Raw genomic sequence first — 18,962 nt, 5'->3', positions numbered from 1 at the left:
TGTATTTTTACAAATATTTTTCATATATTCTGCAATAAAAACACATTTCAACATACTATATATATATATATATATATATATATATATATATATGTGTGTATATATATATATATATATTCATTTATTGAAATATATTTTTAAATATATTGAATATGGCCAAAATTGTAATATTTCACATATATATCTATATATTTGGGAAGAGTATTTTAAAAAAATATTTCAAATATATTTTTCTTCCATATGTGTTCCACCTTGATATGTAATATACAGTACAAGCATGTCGGTAGTACAAAAAGCTTAAATATAATGGGGTTGATTTGCTAAAACTGGAGAATGAAAAATCTAGTGCAGCTCTGCATAGAAACCAATCAGCTTCCAGGTTTTATTGTCAAAGCTTAAGTGAACAAGCTGAAGCTAGAAGCTGATTGGCTACCATGTACAGCTGCACCAGATTTTGCACTCTCCAGTTTTAGTAAATCAACCCCAATGTGTTCTGTTTCAAATGCTTTATGCATTGACATATCTCCTTAGACCCAGTCTGTCCTGATAGTATGGTCACCTACTGACTTGACACCATCCACAGGCTGCTTATCTCCTTCCCGCCAGCCGTGGCAGGTGGGCCTTAACATATATGCACACCCAAAAAAAAAAACAGAACTGTGCCCAGATTATGCACCCAGCACAGTTACTGGTGGCTAATGGAAAGATCCCGATGTCTACTTGCGATCAGGAGTTTTCCAATCATCTGACCACTGTGACAGCCAATAGCAGCGGTCACATGATCACAAACCCCACCCCGCCTCCTAGCATTTAAAACCCCTTAATGGGCCGGGAGGCACTGGCGGCAAGAGGTTAAAGTATATGTGAGCCCTCACCTTGTAAAACCACCCATTCAGTTTAAAATACAAAAGCAAAGCAAAGATTTGTGTATATATACAAAAAAAAATATAATTGCCTTTGTTCTCTTTTTCTTTTTTTATAAGTGATCATAGCTGTTCTCAGCTGTATTAGGGACTTGGAGAGATAGGGGTAGAGATTGCAGGAGGTATGTCATCAGGAGGCAGAGAAACAGCAGCACACTGATCTTCTCAGTGTAGGGCTGTGCAGGGGGGTCATGTCAGCAGAATTCTAACCACTGGATTACAAGCAGGCTGTGCTCCCAAGCAGAATGCAAAGAAGAAAACTGACCATGCTGGGTTGGATGTGCTTCCTTGCCGTGGGATGGTCAGTATGAAATAGGAAAGCAGGAGGACTGGCAGGGTCAACAAGTATTTCACACAAAGGAAGCAATGAAAAGAAAACAGGATATTTATAATGCAAGAACACTGTAGCACAGACACATATCAGGAATATGAAATGCTGAGGTAACATGCACTTTGACTCTTCAACAAGACACAGAAGTTGAATCAAATGCAATTTTACTTCAGCTAATTGCAGTACATTGATTTTTCTCCAGTCTTTTGAAGTGTAAGAAGACAATGACTTTCCCAAGCCCTATCTCTGCGCAGTACTAACACTGACAAAGGGAACATGGAAGAAATAGGTGGTCTAGCTGGAACTGAACTAACTAGCCCTAAAGTTGAGGGGAGAACAGAGGGAAATACCAGACCACCTAGCAGGGGAGGACTGACAACTCATGGGGCCCCTGGGCAATAGGGGATCATGGGGCCCCTGTGTCCTTGCCCAAACTCAAAAAAGCCTATGAAAAAGGTACCAGGGGCATCTCATGGGGCCCCCTACTGACCCTGGGCCCTCGGGCAGTGCCCGAGTTTCCAAATGGTCAGTCCGCCCCTGCCACCTAGTAAACAATTTGTAGTGGCTCTAAACCACCTCAAGATCTCAGCATACTGCAGAACAATAATAACCTGATGCAGTTCAATACAAAAGAGAAACATACAGATGGGACAGAACACAACCATAGATTTTCCTGCTATGCCGTGCTTAAATGTATTGTCATTAATAATGATGCTGTGAGCTGGTGGATACAGACGGGCAGTTTGGGGTTTTTAGGTACTGGGTTTTAAATGTTAGCTGCTCTTGGATTGTGTACAAGCAAGCCTAGTATATTATTTTTTTCTATGAATGATATGAGTAATAATGTGATAATGTGGATTGCTGCTCTTTCTCATTCCTCATCCCTCTACATTATTGAATAAGCCCATTTATGTTACAAGAATCAGTCGTTTATTTCTCTGTTACTTCTGATGACAGCTCTGCCTGAGGGTCTCCGCATTACAGCCGAGGATTGGGTGGAAAAAGGGACGGTGACTGATATCAGCTGTGACGTCCCCAAAGCGTTCCCTCCAGAACATTTCATTACAATGTTGTCCGTTGATGGTTTTCCTGACACCAGTGCCACTGGGAATGTGTTCACTTCATTTAATCTGAATACCAATGACCTACCTGCGGCTCAGCATACTTTGCTCTGTGCATCTGAGGTGTTCACTATGACCAAGCAGAGCAAAATGGGAATATATATCTATGGTAAGTACACGTTCCTCACTATAGTACACACATTGCCCACCTTTTGGACAAAAAAATGACACTCCCCCCAGCACCAACACCACACTGCAAGCATTCATTCCATTGAAGTATCGCATTATTCTGCAGGCTTCCCCTAGCCGCAAGACCAGTCCCCCTTAGCTGGTTCCCTTTGCCACTCCTCGGGTGGTAGGCTTTCAAACGCCATTATGTACAATACAGGACCAGCGGTCCTGCATTGTATGTGAGAGTGGCAAGGACCTGCCAACATCCCAGGATTAGCAGAGAGGACCTGCTGGGACAACAAAGCAGAAGATCAGTATTAATGAATATTCCATTCCCCATAGACCAGTAGTCGCCAAACTGTGGCCCAGGGGGCAGATGTGGCCCTTTGCTTGCTTTTAACTGGCCCTTGGGGCACTATTTCATCCACTGATACAAATTAGGTATAATTCCCTCCACTTACACCAATGAAGGGGGCACAACTCCTTCCAATGACACCGATGAACCAATGATGAGACACAATTCCTTCCAGTGATACAAATTATAAGGTCCAATGACATCAATGATGGGGCAGAATTCCTCCCACTGACACCAAATAAAGGGGCATTATTTTTTTCCCACTGACCTCAGGACCTTCTCTACTCCCACTGGCTGCAGTCCAGCCCTTGTAAAGTCTGAAGGACAGTAAACTGGCTCAATGTTTAGAGAGTTTGGAGACCCCTGACACTGACAAAACAAACATTTAACCCTTGCAGTGCAAGGGGGGTACAGCAAAGGTCATTTTTACACTATCCCGGAGTATCATTCTAATCTTTCTCTATCTCCATCATGACACCCAACCCTTCAGCCCCTCAATGTACCTGCAATGCTTTTTATAGGACTGAGGTCTGGACCCTTGAGAACCATTACAGCTACAGAAGGAGCTGGAGAGGAAAGTGCAGAACACTCTACCTGTCTAGTCTTCTGTCCACCCCAACAAATTATGGTGCCATTTTGTATTTTTATGGGCTACTGCGAAATATTGCCTATAAATATGATGTATTTAAATTTTTGGTCAGCAGGTAGAGCTCTTGTCTCTGTTTCACGTTTTCCTGGGTCCTCTTACTTCTTATCTGGGTTCTCTGTAAAAATCCGTTGCTTACGAATGCCAATAGTCCAACACATAAATATGTCAGAGCAGGACAGCCGCTTGTCACCTCCATCAGCTGCTTCTACCTGACAAAGACGGTTGTATGCAGGGGCCTTCTGCTGTGCTGCTTCTGTATACTTAACATTTAAGTGGTTAACCTGCCTTGCAGTGTCCCATGGAGCCCCGATGTAGCCACTTTTATCTGCGTACTTCAGCCTAGCATGTACTCTGGTATTATGGTACTAGGAATGAGACCATTATGTGATGTCTACAAAGCATGCTCTGCAGCTTAGGGCACGGCATGCCTGTGCTGTTTTTCCATTGGGGATGAGGGAATATGTACTCCTGATCAGGGGCGTTTTCACAACAAGGCAAACAAGGCATTTGCCTAGGGCGGAGTTTTTTTTTTGCGGAAGAGGAAACACCCGCGGCATGGGGACCAGGTGGGATCCATGAGAGGCTGTGGGCTTGTTGACTGTGTATGCAGAGCCCGACTCTCGTTCCCGGGGATCTCCGGAGCTGTGAAGGACGGTGTCTCTCTCTCTCTCTCAACCGTTGGAGGGAATCGTGGTAGTGGGTCTGTGGGGGGGGAGAGGCATGGAAGGCTCTCTAGGCCATTGAGAGGTTGGGTGGTGTGGTTTGAGTCAGGCTTCCCTGCAGGGTGGGCGTGGGGGCTGTGCAATTTTTGTGTTGCTTAGGACAGCACAAAACCTAAATACACCACTGCTCTTGATGTGCGTAGGCCTGGGACAGATGCCCTATGCTTTCAGTGAGGATAAGGGACCATGTACTCCTAGGTGAGTGGTCATGTGACCATTATGTCGCACCTACAGTGCTTTTCCCAACCAAACGTTTGGCCATAAGAAGTGAGTGGCTGATATGGCAACAAAGTATAAGAGCCTGTTCACACTATGTAATTGGGTAAAGTGCTATATCTGGTCTCCCCGGACCCTGCATTCACTATATCTGGTCTCCCAGGACTCTGCATTCACTATATCAGGTCTCCCACAGTACACACAACATGGAAATGCAATTATTTTAGTAAATATAAACTGCTAAACATCTTTTCTATCAGTAGGTAGAGCAGTCTTGTGACTTCTATCAGTGTCTGGCAGAGCATTAGTTAATCTTGTAGCAGAAGCTTTCATTCTCCTCTGACTGTCCTATGAGGCTGCATGACCCCTGACCCTTTGTCCGGACAGTGCTGATTGGCCCTGTGCCTATCACATGCACTCCCTCAAAAAAGAAAAAAAAAAACAACACTTTCTAACACTACACACCAAATAGAGCATGTGCAGACTTGCCACTGCTGCCCTGTACTATGGCAGATGGTTTGGGGACACTGGAAGAAGGGGAGGATCAGAAAAGACAGGATTAAACAACCTTTTTACACAATGCAGAGGATTAATCCCGTAGGTTCCTCAGTGAGTATAACAAGCATGCTTTACTGCACATACAGACCAATTTCACTGCTGTGGGTTTAGTAGCACTTTAAAAGATTTTATATTCCCTTTAGTTTTTTACAAATAAAAGTGGGCATGGTTTTGCCTAAATGTGTGTAATCTGAGGTGCAAGTGCCCCACTCACACCTTCACTGAATGTATTTATTTTTATTTTATTCATTTATTTCTTTTTTTTGTCAGATCGTCCTAAGGTAAACCTCACAGTGTCCAGAGAGGTTGTAAACCTGGGTGACACGGTGACCGCTGACTGTGGTATAGTCCAGGGTAATGCAGAGTACTTCGGTCTGTCCATAAGTGTGGATGGAGCAGAAATGAAGAAGGAGGAACTCCCGGACCTGGCTGAAAAAATCACCATAACAGAAAGAAAACCAAGTCTAACTGTTACCTGTGAAATATTCATTCGGGACAATAATAAGGCGCTACTTAAAGAAGAAGAGACCCTCACTGTGCACTGTAAGTGTCTTGTGTCATAAACAGGTTTTGCAATGCAGCAAACACAACCAATATTCATCAATGTTTCTTAAGATTAATGTGACCTGCCTGAAAAAAGAAAAGCCCTACTGGTCTATAGTATTTTATTTTCAATAATAGTATTTTCAATCAGGGGCATCCCTAGGGTTGGTGTCACCCGGTGCGATAACACTTGGTGACACCCCCTCCAACGATCCCTGCAGGATGGATTGGATCTGCAGATCGAGCATAATGGATCGGACTCTGATCCATTATGCTCCCCAATCCGCAGATCCGATCCATCCTGTGGGGATCGTTGGCATGCATACGGGGGGTCATTCGCAGAGCGGGTCTGGTGTCACCCCGTGCAATAAGTGTCACCCAGTGCTTTACAACTTACCTTTTCGTGGAGCAGGTCTGGTGTCACCCCGTGCAGTCAGTGTCACCCGGTGCTTTACAACTTACCTTTCGTGGAGCGGGTCTGGTGTCACCCCACCCCATGCGGTAGGTGTCACCTGGTGCGGCATGCACCCCCGCATCTACCTCGGAACGCCACTGTTTTCAATAATCGTATTACCACAATTTATTATTATTATGATTATTTTCTATTATTCACATTTATTCTTACCTATTGGAAACCCAAATTAAAATATTCATAGAGGCTCCCATTACTGACCTACCTTAGATGTTCCTAGTTACCTGGCTGTCTCATACTTTAAGGAAGGATTCCAGATATGGCATTTTTTTTCATAGTTACTTTGGTTGGCAATGTCACAAGCGGCCAACCTCCTGTATTCAGAATGCAGCAGGGCACACCACTCAGCACTGGACCCGGAAGATGGTGGAGATCAATGGAGGAGCTGTGTCTACTAAAGTGATTTGAAGCTTCTGCAGGGATCCCACAGGCATGTTATATACATATTTACATTGGTTCAAGCTGGACCAATGTGACTATATAAAGAATGCCATACCTGGAATCCTTCTTTAATACTGTTTGAGTAATTGACCTGTAGAAAATGAAGCCATTCTACATACTTGTTGCAGGTCAGTTTCTCAGAACCTTTAGAACCCATTAGATCAGAATGACAGCCAGGAAACAAGCACTTCAGAAGACATTGGCATTGACAGTTATATTACCATCTTGTGCCTACTTGACAGTATACAGGGCTGGACCTTTAAGAAGAATTATTTCTTTTTGAAGCTTCCTTGGAGTGACCAGCTGATCAATAAAGGAGACATAGAAAGAGAGGTCTAAGAATACAGACTTGCAGAGCAGGATCTCAGGCTACATATATAGAGCTGAATGGAACAAAAGAGAAACTCAGCCTCCCCTCCATCTCATATGGCCCTGTTCAGATCTTCAACAGCAGCCTTAAGTGTAGTGCTAGTACTGGGCTCTCTTATCAACTAGCCTAGCACACTGTAGTAAATGTTTATTTGTAAAACATTTTAGACATAATATAGATAATTCTGTCAAATATTAGTTTCAGAGAACTAAAACTGGGTAAAAACCACTATAGTTTCCCTGTAGGCCACTATCTGTCTAGCTGTTGATCTCCACCAACCAGATTACTGCTACTTGTGTAGGATGTTCCCTTTGTCCACATGATGTGGGTGGTGACATGCCAACTTTAGGAGACATAATGGGTCTATATAAACCTTTGATGTCTCTCCTGTATTCTGTATTTGGGATTGGAGATTATATAGAGATCCCTGATCTCCAGCTCACTGCTCTAGACCCTTGAAGTTCATAATCCTCAGTATTTCTAAGCTCCATTCATTCTGCTTGCAGGAACTTCTGCACAGAACATGGGACCTTGAGCAGACTCCTGAGTACTGCTTATTCCTGAAAGCATCCTACCAGGGGCGGACTGACCATTTGGAAACTCGGGCACTGCCCGAGGGCCCGGGTCAGTAGGGGGCCCCATGAGATGCCCCTGGTACCTTTTTCATAGGCTTTTTTGAGTTTGGGCAAGGACACAGGGGCCCCATGATCCCCTATTGCCCGGGGGCCCCATGAGTTGTCAGTCCGCCCCTGCATCCTACCACAGCCACAGCTACACCACAATGTACATGTTTTGGTGCATAGAAGAGTACTGCAGCTACGCTGCATTGGGGAGCCCATGCAAGATGGATGGACTACAATGCATCTCAATGCATGTAAAAATTCAAAGTAACGCAAAGCACATCACATGTTGTGGTGGATTGTGGTGCCTTGCAATGCAAGTGCGCTGTGGAAGTGCAATGGGGTACCATTCTAAATGAAGAGGGGGGCCGGGTCCTTGTCGGGTTGTCTCAGAGTGTGTAATGGGACAAATATAAATCATTGTTCAGTATACAATGAAAATATGATACTGTATGTAATTATGCAACACAAACTATTTTGGATCTTAAGAGACTACATTTTATGATACGCTATATGGCCAAATGTTTATGGACACCTGACCACTACACCAACTTCAGGACCCAAAGCATGTGGACAAATGTATGGGTTCAGGTGTTTCCAGTGAGTGATACTAGTAACACTAGAACATTTTAGACACTTATGCACTTACAACCTTGAAACAATAATTGTTGATGTTTCTTTATCTGCTATTGCATGATTGTGCCACTGTGCACAAAGACAGCTCCATAAAGACATGGTTTGATGAGATTAGTATGGTGGAACTTGAATTGCCTCCACAGTGTCTTGACCTTAACTGCATTGAACACCTGTGAGATGAATTGGAAAGCTTGTGAGCCAAGTGTTTGTGTCCAGCATCAGTACCTTATCTCACAATTTCTGCCCATTCTAGTCGAATGGGCAGAAATTCCCAAAGTCACACTCTCAAATCTGGTAGAAAAGTGGGGGGGGGGGGTCAGGTGTCCCCATTCTTTGGGCCATATAGTGCTACATAAATCCAGCAGGGTATATGGACATGCTGAAATATAATAGCTTTGTTTTCTCTTGTCACAGATCCGCCAGAATTCAGTGACAGTTCCTGTCCGGACTCGATTGTCTGGGTAGAAGGAGAGGAAAGGATGTTTGGTTGTCGGTCTGAAGGGAACCCAACTCCTGAAGAAGAGTGCAGCTTCAACAACATGTTTCTGCAAACCACAACATCCTTCCTTGCAGAAAGAAAAATGTCTGGAGTCTATACATGCCAAGCATCAAATCCTATAGGAGCTGTGAACAAATCTGTGGAAGTTACAGTGCAATGTATGTATATATTTCAAACAATGAATGAAAGATTGTATTTTTTAAGTTACTGTGGTCATACCTGGAGTCACCCAATGAGTATAAGGACGTAATGACAAATTTCAAATTGGCAGTCATTTGGCTGATTATTTTTTTCAAGGTTGCTTGCTGCTATAGTCTCCAAGACACCCAGGGCTTGCGGTGGCTACCAAGTCTGCAGTTGGGATCAGCTCAGGCATGTTCAGATCCTACTCCAAACCCACCTAAGCTATGCCTCCAGGAAGCTGTCAATGTACTTAGCCAATCATAAGTGGTCAAGGCATTCCCTGCCCTGCAGACACACATATACACACTGCTTTTGATTATGATTGTTTTTGAGCTGTCAGGTACATTGACAGCTTTCTGGCGGGATGGCTCAGGTGGGTGATACAGGTGACATGAGTATGAACGTTAATGGAAAACCAATTTATTACACAGTTATTCTTTAGGCAGATCAACTGCTGGTGAAAGGATCCATCCACGAAAATTAGATATTTCAGTGTTTAATAGACACCGAAAGGTTAAAGTGATTCTAAAGTCTAAACATTTTTTTACCTTAAAGTGAAACTACATTGCATCTGAGCACCACAAACCAAAAATGCTATTTAATTCATTGTTAATATTCAAAGCAAACTCCTCCATCCATATCCCATGCCTTATTTTGCTGAGAAATCATTTTGGAAAAACACCCCCTGTCATTTCTGGCTGTGGCCATCTTGAATAAGGGCAGATGATTCATGTAGCATTTACTTGCTGGAATCCATTGGCCCTTAGCTCAGTGATAGTGTGGCAGGCGCAGCACCCTTTGGTGCCTAGTGCGCTGTGGCATTAGAAAAATTATGCAGTTGCTGTTTCTTTATTTGATTAGACTGACTTTACTCTGTAATTCCTCCAATGCCGCTCTATGGATGCAGTAGGTTTAAAGAGCACACCGAATACTTTAGTTAACTTCTTTAATAACTTCAATCTTCTTCATATAACTGCTTACAATGGCTTGTTTCTTTCATATTACAATGGTTTGATTCGTATTACATTGGGTTGATTCAATAGCTTATCTCGATAGGTTCAATCGATTCGATAAATTTGTTCTGTATATTTCGATAGATTGATAAATTCACTTGGATTTATAAATTCGTTAGATTACTCTACAGTGACTTGATTCGTAAGTTCGATAAGTTTGATTTGGTGGAACTATTTGGCCTTCTCTGCCTCCATAAAGCTTTTCTGATTGGAACTGTCTGTTTCCTCTTCTGTCTGGTGAGCATGTGTCTCTAGAAAATCATAGCAGGGAGTTTTACACAGGCATAAATGTGAAACTGGCTGGGATTGGTTAAGGCTCTGTACAGTGTGAGGCTGTCTGTGATTGGCTCATCTTTAACTAACTCTTAAAGGCATATTTTCCTTTTCTGCTTCTGCTAACACAATGAATATATAAATGTCATATAACAATCAAAGACATAAATTACAGCAATGATTTTGCTTTTGGCTTTAACATATTCACATATATACTGTACTGAGGTTATTGGTTTGGTATACACATATATGTGAACCATATCAGCAAGCTAGGACTGGTCTTAGCTGGCCAGCTACAGATAGACTGAGCTAAGAACCCTTCCTCCCCTCCTGAAGACTCCTGGAATGTATGACATTGTTTGCCTAGCCATGGAAACCAAGAAGGAACTGAAGAAATGTAAAAAAAAACAATTAAATATAATATACATTCCTATCTATTTACTAATGCTAGCAGCATTAGGATTAAAAATAGTTCATGATGATTGAGAGTGAAGTTCCTCTTTAATACATTCCCTGCATTAAGGTTAAAAAATATTTAGCTACCTTTCCTACCCCCCTGTCCCTAAACACCGGTCTCCTTTGATATATCCAGTGCTGTTACCAGCTGCAGCTCCTCTCCTTTCACTTCCTCTTCTCATGGCTGGAGCTTGCTGCTGTCAGTCAAATCCAGTGAGAAGGGAAGTGGGGGGTGTTGCTGGGCTGCACTCTGTATGTCTATGGATGCACACAGCCTGGCTTGGAAGCGCACCTGCACTGGTGCCCCTATATCACACAGATTGCTATGGGGGCACCCGCAGAAGAAGTGGACAGCACAGACCAGGGATGGATAAAGACTTCGTAAGGGACCTCTCTGTGCAATATCGTTGCACAGAGCAGGTAAGTATAAACCTCTTTTATTCTTTTTTTTAAGAACAGCTTTAGTATCACTTTAAATCACCCAAGACTTTCATGCATGTCTATTTGTGAGATCCCTACACTGAGTTCCTGGGACTGCGTGATTGCTGTAGCCATTATGTGAAATCCTTCTCCCTCTGATGGATATTTTATTTATTTGCAACAGGAGAAACTAGAATATACAAAGGTGGGGGGCTACTAATATAATGTGTATAACTGCATATGTAAAAGATTAAACAACAGTCCAGCAACTGAGAAAGTTGGCAAAAATGATTTAATGTAAATATGTTCTTTGTCCATTCAGGACAGAGAAAGAGGTTCACTTCAATGCAGGCCACCCCAGTAGCATATATTTGTTTACCTTTTTCTTCTACATTGCTCTATTATGCCATCAGGATTACAAAAAAACTCTATGTAAGCTGCTAGTCACTAGAGTTTGATTGTCTCAGAGTTGTCACATGGAGTTGGCCATATGCTCCTCCATACTCTGAAGTATGGAGTAATTCTTTATTTATTTCTGGTACTTATATAGTGCCATCAATTTATGCAGCACTTTTACATATATATTGTACATTCATTTCAGTCCCTAACCCTCAAGGGGTGTACAATCTAAGGTCCGCAACTTACATTCATACATACCAATTTGGACAGGATCCAATTAACCTACCAGCATATCTTTGGAGTGTGGGAGGAAATGAGTACCTGGAGGAAACCCATGCGGGCACAGGGAGAGCATGAGGGCTCCAGGCAGGTGGTGCTGTGGTTGGGATTTGAACCAATGACCCTAATACTGCCAGGCGGAAGTGCTAACCATTTAGCCACTGTGCTGTCCTGGTACTGAATGGAGTAGTGGTAATGAGGTAAAGATTAAAATATGCTGGAAATAAGAGGTTTAAAGTGGTTGTAAACCATCTCATATACTCAGTGAAGTGACTGACCTCAGGTGATACACAGAGATAAGAAAAATCCTCCTACATAAGTTGTACCTTTCTATCTGTAGCCCTCTCTACATCTGTTGAAAGTGCAAAGTTTACACAGGATCTCTCAGTTCTGAAAAGCAGGGGGCGGAGAACTGAAGTTACACTCTGTAGAGCTCAGTGAGGGGAAATCTGAGCCCTGATTGGATGACAGTGACACACCCCCTTCACACTGCACATAGAAGCAGAATTGAGGTGGTAAATCAAAGACTGTGTGCTGAAGGTCCCTTCCCATCATCTTTTTTCTCTTGGTTGTCAGAAAAACTTGTCAGACATGACTCATGCTGATAATAGAGGAAGGAAGAAGCAGTGAGAAATGACGCTTAGTGATCTGGATTGAGACAAGTACACACTATGTAGGAATATGCTTTGTTCATAGTTCATGTCTGCGGTTTTCAACCAATATAAAGCAAACCTGCTGCTTTATCATGAAAGGACAAAGCTCTAGTTAATTGTAAGCAGTGTTGGGACAAGATCCTTTAACACCCAGGGTGAAAAAGACAAAGTACGCCTCCCATGAACAGCACAGGCTGCAGACCCTGTCCTTTTTGTGCCCCCTCCTGCTGAAGGCAAGGCACCCTCTTGTTCTGCTTACCCCTCGGCCCAGCCCTGGCTGCAAGTTTGCAAAAAAAAACATAGTTCCAGCCTGCTCATTGCATTATGAATAAAACTAGTTCTCAGATGCAGACAAATGGGATTTTTCACTGCTGATACCTAGCCAGGCCTGCTTTTATGTCTCTGTGACATTCTAGTGTTTTATGGAACGTGACAGATAGATTTCAATGTAGATTTGCTAAGCAGTTGCCACTTTTTTTCTTTTATTTGAGCCCACCATGGGTTAGCCAAAAAAGCTAAACAACATGTGAACGAAAAAAACTGCATGCAAAACACACACATATAAGTGCACATGTTACTGGTCCCCTGCCAAAGAGGAAAGACCCATCCCTGACACAAGCCTCCCATCAGGAGCAAGGCAGTCTGGTCCAACTAGTCAGAAGGTCTGGAGGGCCCTCTCCTTGAGGCTAGCTGAAACCAACCACCGGGTGCTAGGTCTCCCTAACAGAGACTACTTAAGCAAAATTACTTTTCTCAGTGTTCCAAGTAACATTGCAAATCCTCACTTTTTGAAGTCAGTTCCACTTTGAAAACCTATGTTAGCTTTTCTGTACGTTTTTGTAAACATCTGTCACTGTAAATTTAATTTTAAATATCTTTTGTTATCTCTTCGTGACTTCTGATGGCAGCACAGTTATAGCAAGGCAGTGGAGGTCTGCCCGGGTTCTATAAGTTGTGAGTGGGTGTGTGGGATGAACGAGATTGAATCCTTTGAACAAATGATACATTGAGAACAGAGTAGTCCTGAACCTTCCCAAACTGCATAATTCTGATGGGCCATTTTAGGTCCTCTGCAGTTGTATATCTTTCTTTGAAGCTCTTCAAGAACCAGTCAGGAAAGTAACGTCTCTACCTACTGGACTGATGGGAATGACCCGGGGAGGAGGTAAACTCCATGTTTCCAAGCATATACTCTCTCCCCCTGTTTTTTTCTTTCCCACTTTTCTTCCTCTCCATTTTCCTTCCTCTTTCTAATCCTATGTATTCCTTATGTTTTTCACCCTTCATAGTGATGTAAATTGCACACATTATACATGATCCCATGAAGAAATGGGGGTGTTAGTTTTATAAAGTCATCAGTTCGAATTATAACACAACAGTATATTATTATATATTTTTATAATTGTTCTGTCTCACAATTGATTGGCTTATTATGGCAGCCTTTCTCAACTTTTTTACCCCAGGGGACCTTTGAAATATAACATAATTTAAAGGATAAGGTCACCTTTGGAACATGTTACATGTTCCACCTGTTCCCTCATGTTCCTATAGCCACAGCCGCCCCCCCTCCTTCCTACAGATAATACGGGGAGAAGTTTCCCCGTACTAGCCGTCACATTTGAAAACAGCGCGGCTGTGTGGGGCTCTGCCCATACGGTCACGTCACTCATTCGCAGAGTTCTGTGTATTGAGTGCCTACAAGTCCTGGTGGCTGTGGGATTGTAGTTTTCAATTAACCATTACGGCACTGCGGAGCGCTGTGGTAGTTCATTGGAGCGTCCTGTGAGAATATCTGCTTAGCTGTACATCCCTGTATCAAAAACGGATATTCTGACAGGTCTGCAGGAGACCTGCATGGCATCACGATCTACTGATTGCTGGTGCAGTGCTTTCCAGGCTCCTGTAGACAAAAATAATAAATGCACATTTTTTTACCTGCAAAAGTGCATCAGTTTACCATCAAAAGTCTCAGTGTACCCCTAGTATAACCAATTCATCGAGCCAATGAAAAAATTACCCTTGCATTGTTGATCAGTGTGAAGAATGCTAAAAAGATCATTGGTGTCATGCTGCTGCCTCTGCCAGTTGGTGTTGGCCTGGAACCATATGGACACCATCAAATGGAAGGTCAATCACCCACATCTCACAGAACCCCTAGCAACCGCTAGAGGAACCCTAGGGTTTCATGGACCCTGATTGATAATGGCTGTATTATGGTCATGAAATGGGTCATGCACTGTAAAACGCTCTTTTTATGTATGGACCATGATATGTCAGACAGTAAAACTTTGTATATAACTTGAAAACCCAATAAACAAACATTATACATAATATACATAAATATCTTTTGTTTTTCAGACCCACCAGGGCCTACTACACTGGACATCTCAACAACATCATCAATTAGTGAAGGAGATTCTGTCAATTTAACCTGTTATTCAGACTCTCTGCCCCCTCCTATGTACAACTGGGAAATCCCACCTAATGCCCAGGTGGACTCCCGAAACAGCAGCTCCATCACCATCAAAGAAGCATCATCTTACCATAGCGGAGTGTACACCTGCCACGTCAGTAACAGACATGGGCAATCATCCATGCAACGTCACTTAGAAGTTAAGAGTGGTAAGTAATGATAGGAGACATTAAAAGCAATTTAAAAATGGAAATCTACTGTTTGCTACTGCAGTAACCCATGCGCTTCCTAAGCAACCCTGCTGAACCAGCCAAATTTTGATCCTTCTATGGCCAGCTTAAAAAGGGAAATACTGTCACATTGATTATATGGAATTCTAAGAATTCCTCTCACTTTCTGTTGTTTCTCTAGGACTGAATATGAAGATAAACCTCTCAAAGGCTCTGCTTCCTTCTTTACAGTACTACAGTATATAGATGATAAAGCTTATCTAAACGAGCAAACACGTTAATATTTTGCAGCTTAACACTCCTTAAAGTTGGGGGCTGCATTAGTTTTCTTTGCTTTCTTTATTTTCACCTGGTGATCAAGCCAGTAACTCACTTCCTATCTTAAAGGGGCTCCACTCTGGATGGAGGCATAGTAGAACCACCCTTACACAGCAGCATGGCTAACATGTGGAGGCGGTATATGTGTATTCACTGCGCTATGGTATAACAATATAAAAGTATAAATTAATAAGTAAGATAATAAAATGGTGTTCTATGTACACAAAAGACTGCCACTGTTCATTAATAACCTATATTAGGAAACCCACGTGTACTATTTATTCCTGCACAGTGCTGTCTCCACCTCACAACTAAAAATGTGCTATCACCCCTAAATCATCATAACAACTCCAAATGTATATGTAAAGAACTCAAGGTATACACACAAAAAACTCCAAACTTATACATAAACCACAGAAATGTGCTTAACCCTTTGAGGACCGTAAGATTTTGGAACACCAAAAGAATCAATTTTTTTTGTTTTTAAAGTTCGTACACTTCAGTTGCTGTAACTAAGCCATTTCATGAAATAATTGGCAAAAAGCTAGATCCATTTGTTGTTTGTTGATAAGAACTAATATTTTGCCTCAAACCAAAAAAAAAAAAGAGTTTTAAGTTTTTAATCAGATGATACACGCAATTAAAAACATGGGACAAATACGTCCCTTGGTCCTCAAAGGGTTAACCACAAAAAGCCCCATTCAATTTTAGGTGCTCATTCTTATAAAACGTCCACCAGAGCAATCTTAGTTTATATATCCTCTTCTTTGTGCTTCATGCAAGGACAAATTTTATGTGCTCCCCCTGAACTCCCACACTCACCAAAAATTGTTGACCCAGTGATTTTCAGCGTATGAGTCTCACACACTTGTGGATTCTACCTTCCCGGGTTCTTTTCAATGGTTTTCAGACTCTATACTCCTCTGTTGTTGTTTATCAGCTCTTTCCACCACATCTGTGGATCCGGTCCTCCTGGGGTTTTTTTTCGATAAAATGGCAACACAAGGGGGAACTGCCATAGTGTATTAAAATACCTTTTTGATAAAAGAAAAAGCCATTACAGTCACATATGTTTGAACAGAAAACCGCATGTAGTCACGGATACGCCACTGCGGCGTGCATTCCATGGATCGGGCGTGATATCACCGGAAGTCCTGCCCAATGTGCTTCGCCTAGCCAATTGGCGTCATCAGGACCAGCTGCTACTAATATTGAAAGGGACTTTTTGTGGTTAAGAACATTTCTGTGGTTTATGATAAGTTTGGAAATGTTTCTGAAGCTGTTTATGTATACCAGGGTATCTCAACCAGAGTTCCATGGAACCCTAGGGTTCCTCCAGAGGTTGCTAGGGGTTCCTTGAGCAACGAGCAATTTCTGTCTCTCAAAAAGGCTCTCACTGACACCATTGATCTTTTTAGCTATCTATAAGGGGGTAATTCTCCCCAATGACCAAAAGTGTAAGGAGCATTCTCCTCACTGACCATCACACTAATGTTTTACGTGTTGTAGATACAGTCATTTTTAGTAGGGATTTCCTGAGATCAAAAAGTAATTTCAGGGGTTCCTTTGTGTTCAAAAGGTTGTATACATTTGGAGTTGTTATGATGATTTAGGGGTAACAGCACATTTTTAGTTGTGAGGTGGAGACAGCGCTGTGCAGGAATAAATAGTGCACATGGAGAGGGTAGTCTTAGGCTGGCTATACACTATACAATTTTCTGTCCAATTTCCTTTAGATTTACCTTCAACTATGTAGTGCAAGAGCCTGCCTAATTGGATACAATTGAAAGTGTTGCTAGGTTTGACCTCCTATTATATGGTTTTTGGTAAATCTAAACCAAAAATCTCAAGAAAATTGTATAATGTATGGCCAGCCTTAGATTAGATGCGCTACAAATGAAAATGTTACTTGACTAGCAAATTAAAGCTGAACTCCAGCTAACACTTTTTAAGTACTTGAAACAACATTTTTTTTCTTTTGGGATGAAGTTTTTCTACAAATAAATAAAAGCTGGCCATTGTAAGCACTACCTGTCAGCGGCAAATGGTTTATCCCAAACCTCTAACAGCTTGGTCAACTGGACAACTTGGTTTGTTACAGAAAGTTGAAAAATTACAAATTTCTTGGCCACATCAACCGGTGAAAATAAAGAAAAAAAGCCCCAAAAAACCCCCAAAAGTAAAAGTATTGGTAAGCTGCTGCTTACATTTTTGCTTATGTGTTTAGATATGCTTTAGTGTGTATTGGTATCATCAATATGTGGCATTTTGGGTCAGTCCCAAACAAAGCGCTAGTGACCTACCTAGAGATAGGTGGTCATGGGAGGATGATGAGTGTAAATCCATGTGGGGCACCAGTCTGAGCACTATGAAGCACTTGTCACTGTAATTACGGAATCCATTACCAAGAAATCAGCACGCTTGCACTTTATTTGCACATGTTGGGACTGCACAAAAGTTGTTTTTTATTATTATTTTTAATTATGGTTATTATTATATTTACGAATATGTTTTTTGTGTGTCACATTCTGTATGCGCAGTCTATATGATAGAGTTTGTATTTTTTGTGTCTATTCAGTTCACAATTAGGACTTCTGCAATGTAGGATATTAGTAGAGCAGCAGTATCCTTTTCTAAAAAAAAAATGTAGCCGTGCCTGGAGTTGGGCTTTAAAGAGTATCTAATCTGCAATATATACATTTTTTGCTTGTGTGTTTAGATATACAGTATTTTAGTGTGCCAAATGAAAAAAAAAAATAGCTGTGCCTGAAGTTGGGCATTAAAGTGGAACTAAAGTCTCCATACTTACCTGTCCAATAGTACTGCGCTGGTGCTTGCATCTTCTTTTGAGTGCCGGGCTTTGGACCTCTTTATTGGTCGGCGGGAGATGTCGTCACTCCTGCACATGTGCAGGAGGCCGTCCTCTTGGAACTCAGAGACCGGCCTGGCACTGTAAGCTGAGCTGCGCATGTGCAGGAGGCCGTCATCCTGGAACTCGGAGACTGGCCTGGCACTGTAAGCTGCGCATGTGCAGGAGGCCGTCATCCTGGAACTCGGAGACCAGCCTGGCACTGTAAACTGAGCTGCGTATGTGCAGGAGGCCGTCATCCTGGAACTCGGAGACCGGCCTGGCACTGTAAGCTGAGCTGCTCATGTGCAGGAGGCCGTCATCCTGGAACTCGGAGACCGGCCTGGCACTGTAAGCTGAGCTGCTCATGTGCAGGAGGTCGTCATCCTGGAACTTGGAGACCGGCCTGGCACTGTAAGCTGAGCTGCTCATGTGCAGGAGGCCGTCATCCTGGAACTTGGAGACCGGCCTGGCACTGTAAGCTGAGCTGCTCATGTGCAGGAGGTCGTCATCCTGGAACTCGGAGACCGGCCTGGCACTGTAAGCTGAGCTGCACATGTGCAGGAGGCCGTCATCCTGGAACTCGGAACCAACCTGGCACTGTAAACTGAGCTGTGCATGTGCAGGAGGCCGTCATCCTGGAACTCAGAGACCGGTCTGGCACTGTAAACTGAGCTGCGCATGTGCAGTAGGCCGTCATCCTGGAACTCAGAGACCGGCCTGGCACTGTAAGCTGAGCTGCGCATGTGCAGGAGGCCATCATCCTGGAACTCGGAGACCGGCCTGGCACTGTAAGCTAAGCTGTGCATGTGCAGGAGGCCATCATCCTGGAACTCGGAACTGACCTGGCACTGTAAACTGAGCTGCGTATGTGCAGGAGGCCATCATCCTGGAACTCAGAGACCGGCCT

General features: G+C 42.8%; 1 protein-coding gene across 1 annotated transcript in view; it reads left to right on the top strand.

Annotated features, from left to right (window-relative positions):
* The window catches only part of LOC149441198 (intercellular adhesion molecule 5-like), a 73,333-nt gene that overhangs the window by 45,157 nt on the left and 9,214 nt on the right, over positions 1-18,962 (top strand). Inside the window, exons 4-7 of the mRNA XM_089657639.1 lie at positions 2,212-2,484; positions 5,257-5,529; positions 8,483-8,725; positions 14,602-14,865. Coding sequence (XP_089513765.1) covers positions 2,212-2,484; positions 5,257-5,529; positions 8,483-8,725; positions 14,602-14,865 — 1,053 coding nt within the window. The remainder of the gene's footprint in view (positions 1-2,211; positions 2,485-5,256; positions 5,530-8,482; positions 8,726-14,601; positions 14,866-18,962) is intronic.

The sequence above is a fragment of the Staurois parvus genome, unplaced genomic scaffold, assembly GCF_062004578.1.
Source record: "Staurois parvus isolate SC_StPar_1 unplaced genomic scaffold, SC_StPar_1.0 ptg001014l, whole genome shotgun sequence".
In the NCBI taxonomy this organism is placed as follows: domain Eukaryota; kingdom Metazoa; phylum Chordata; class Amphibia; order Anura; family Ranidae; genus Staurois; species Staurois parvus.
This window is presented reverse-complemented; position numbering and strand designations above follow the sequence as displayed.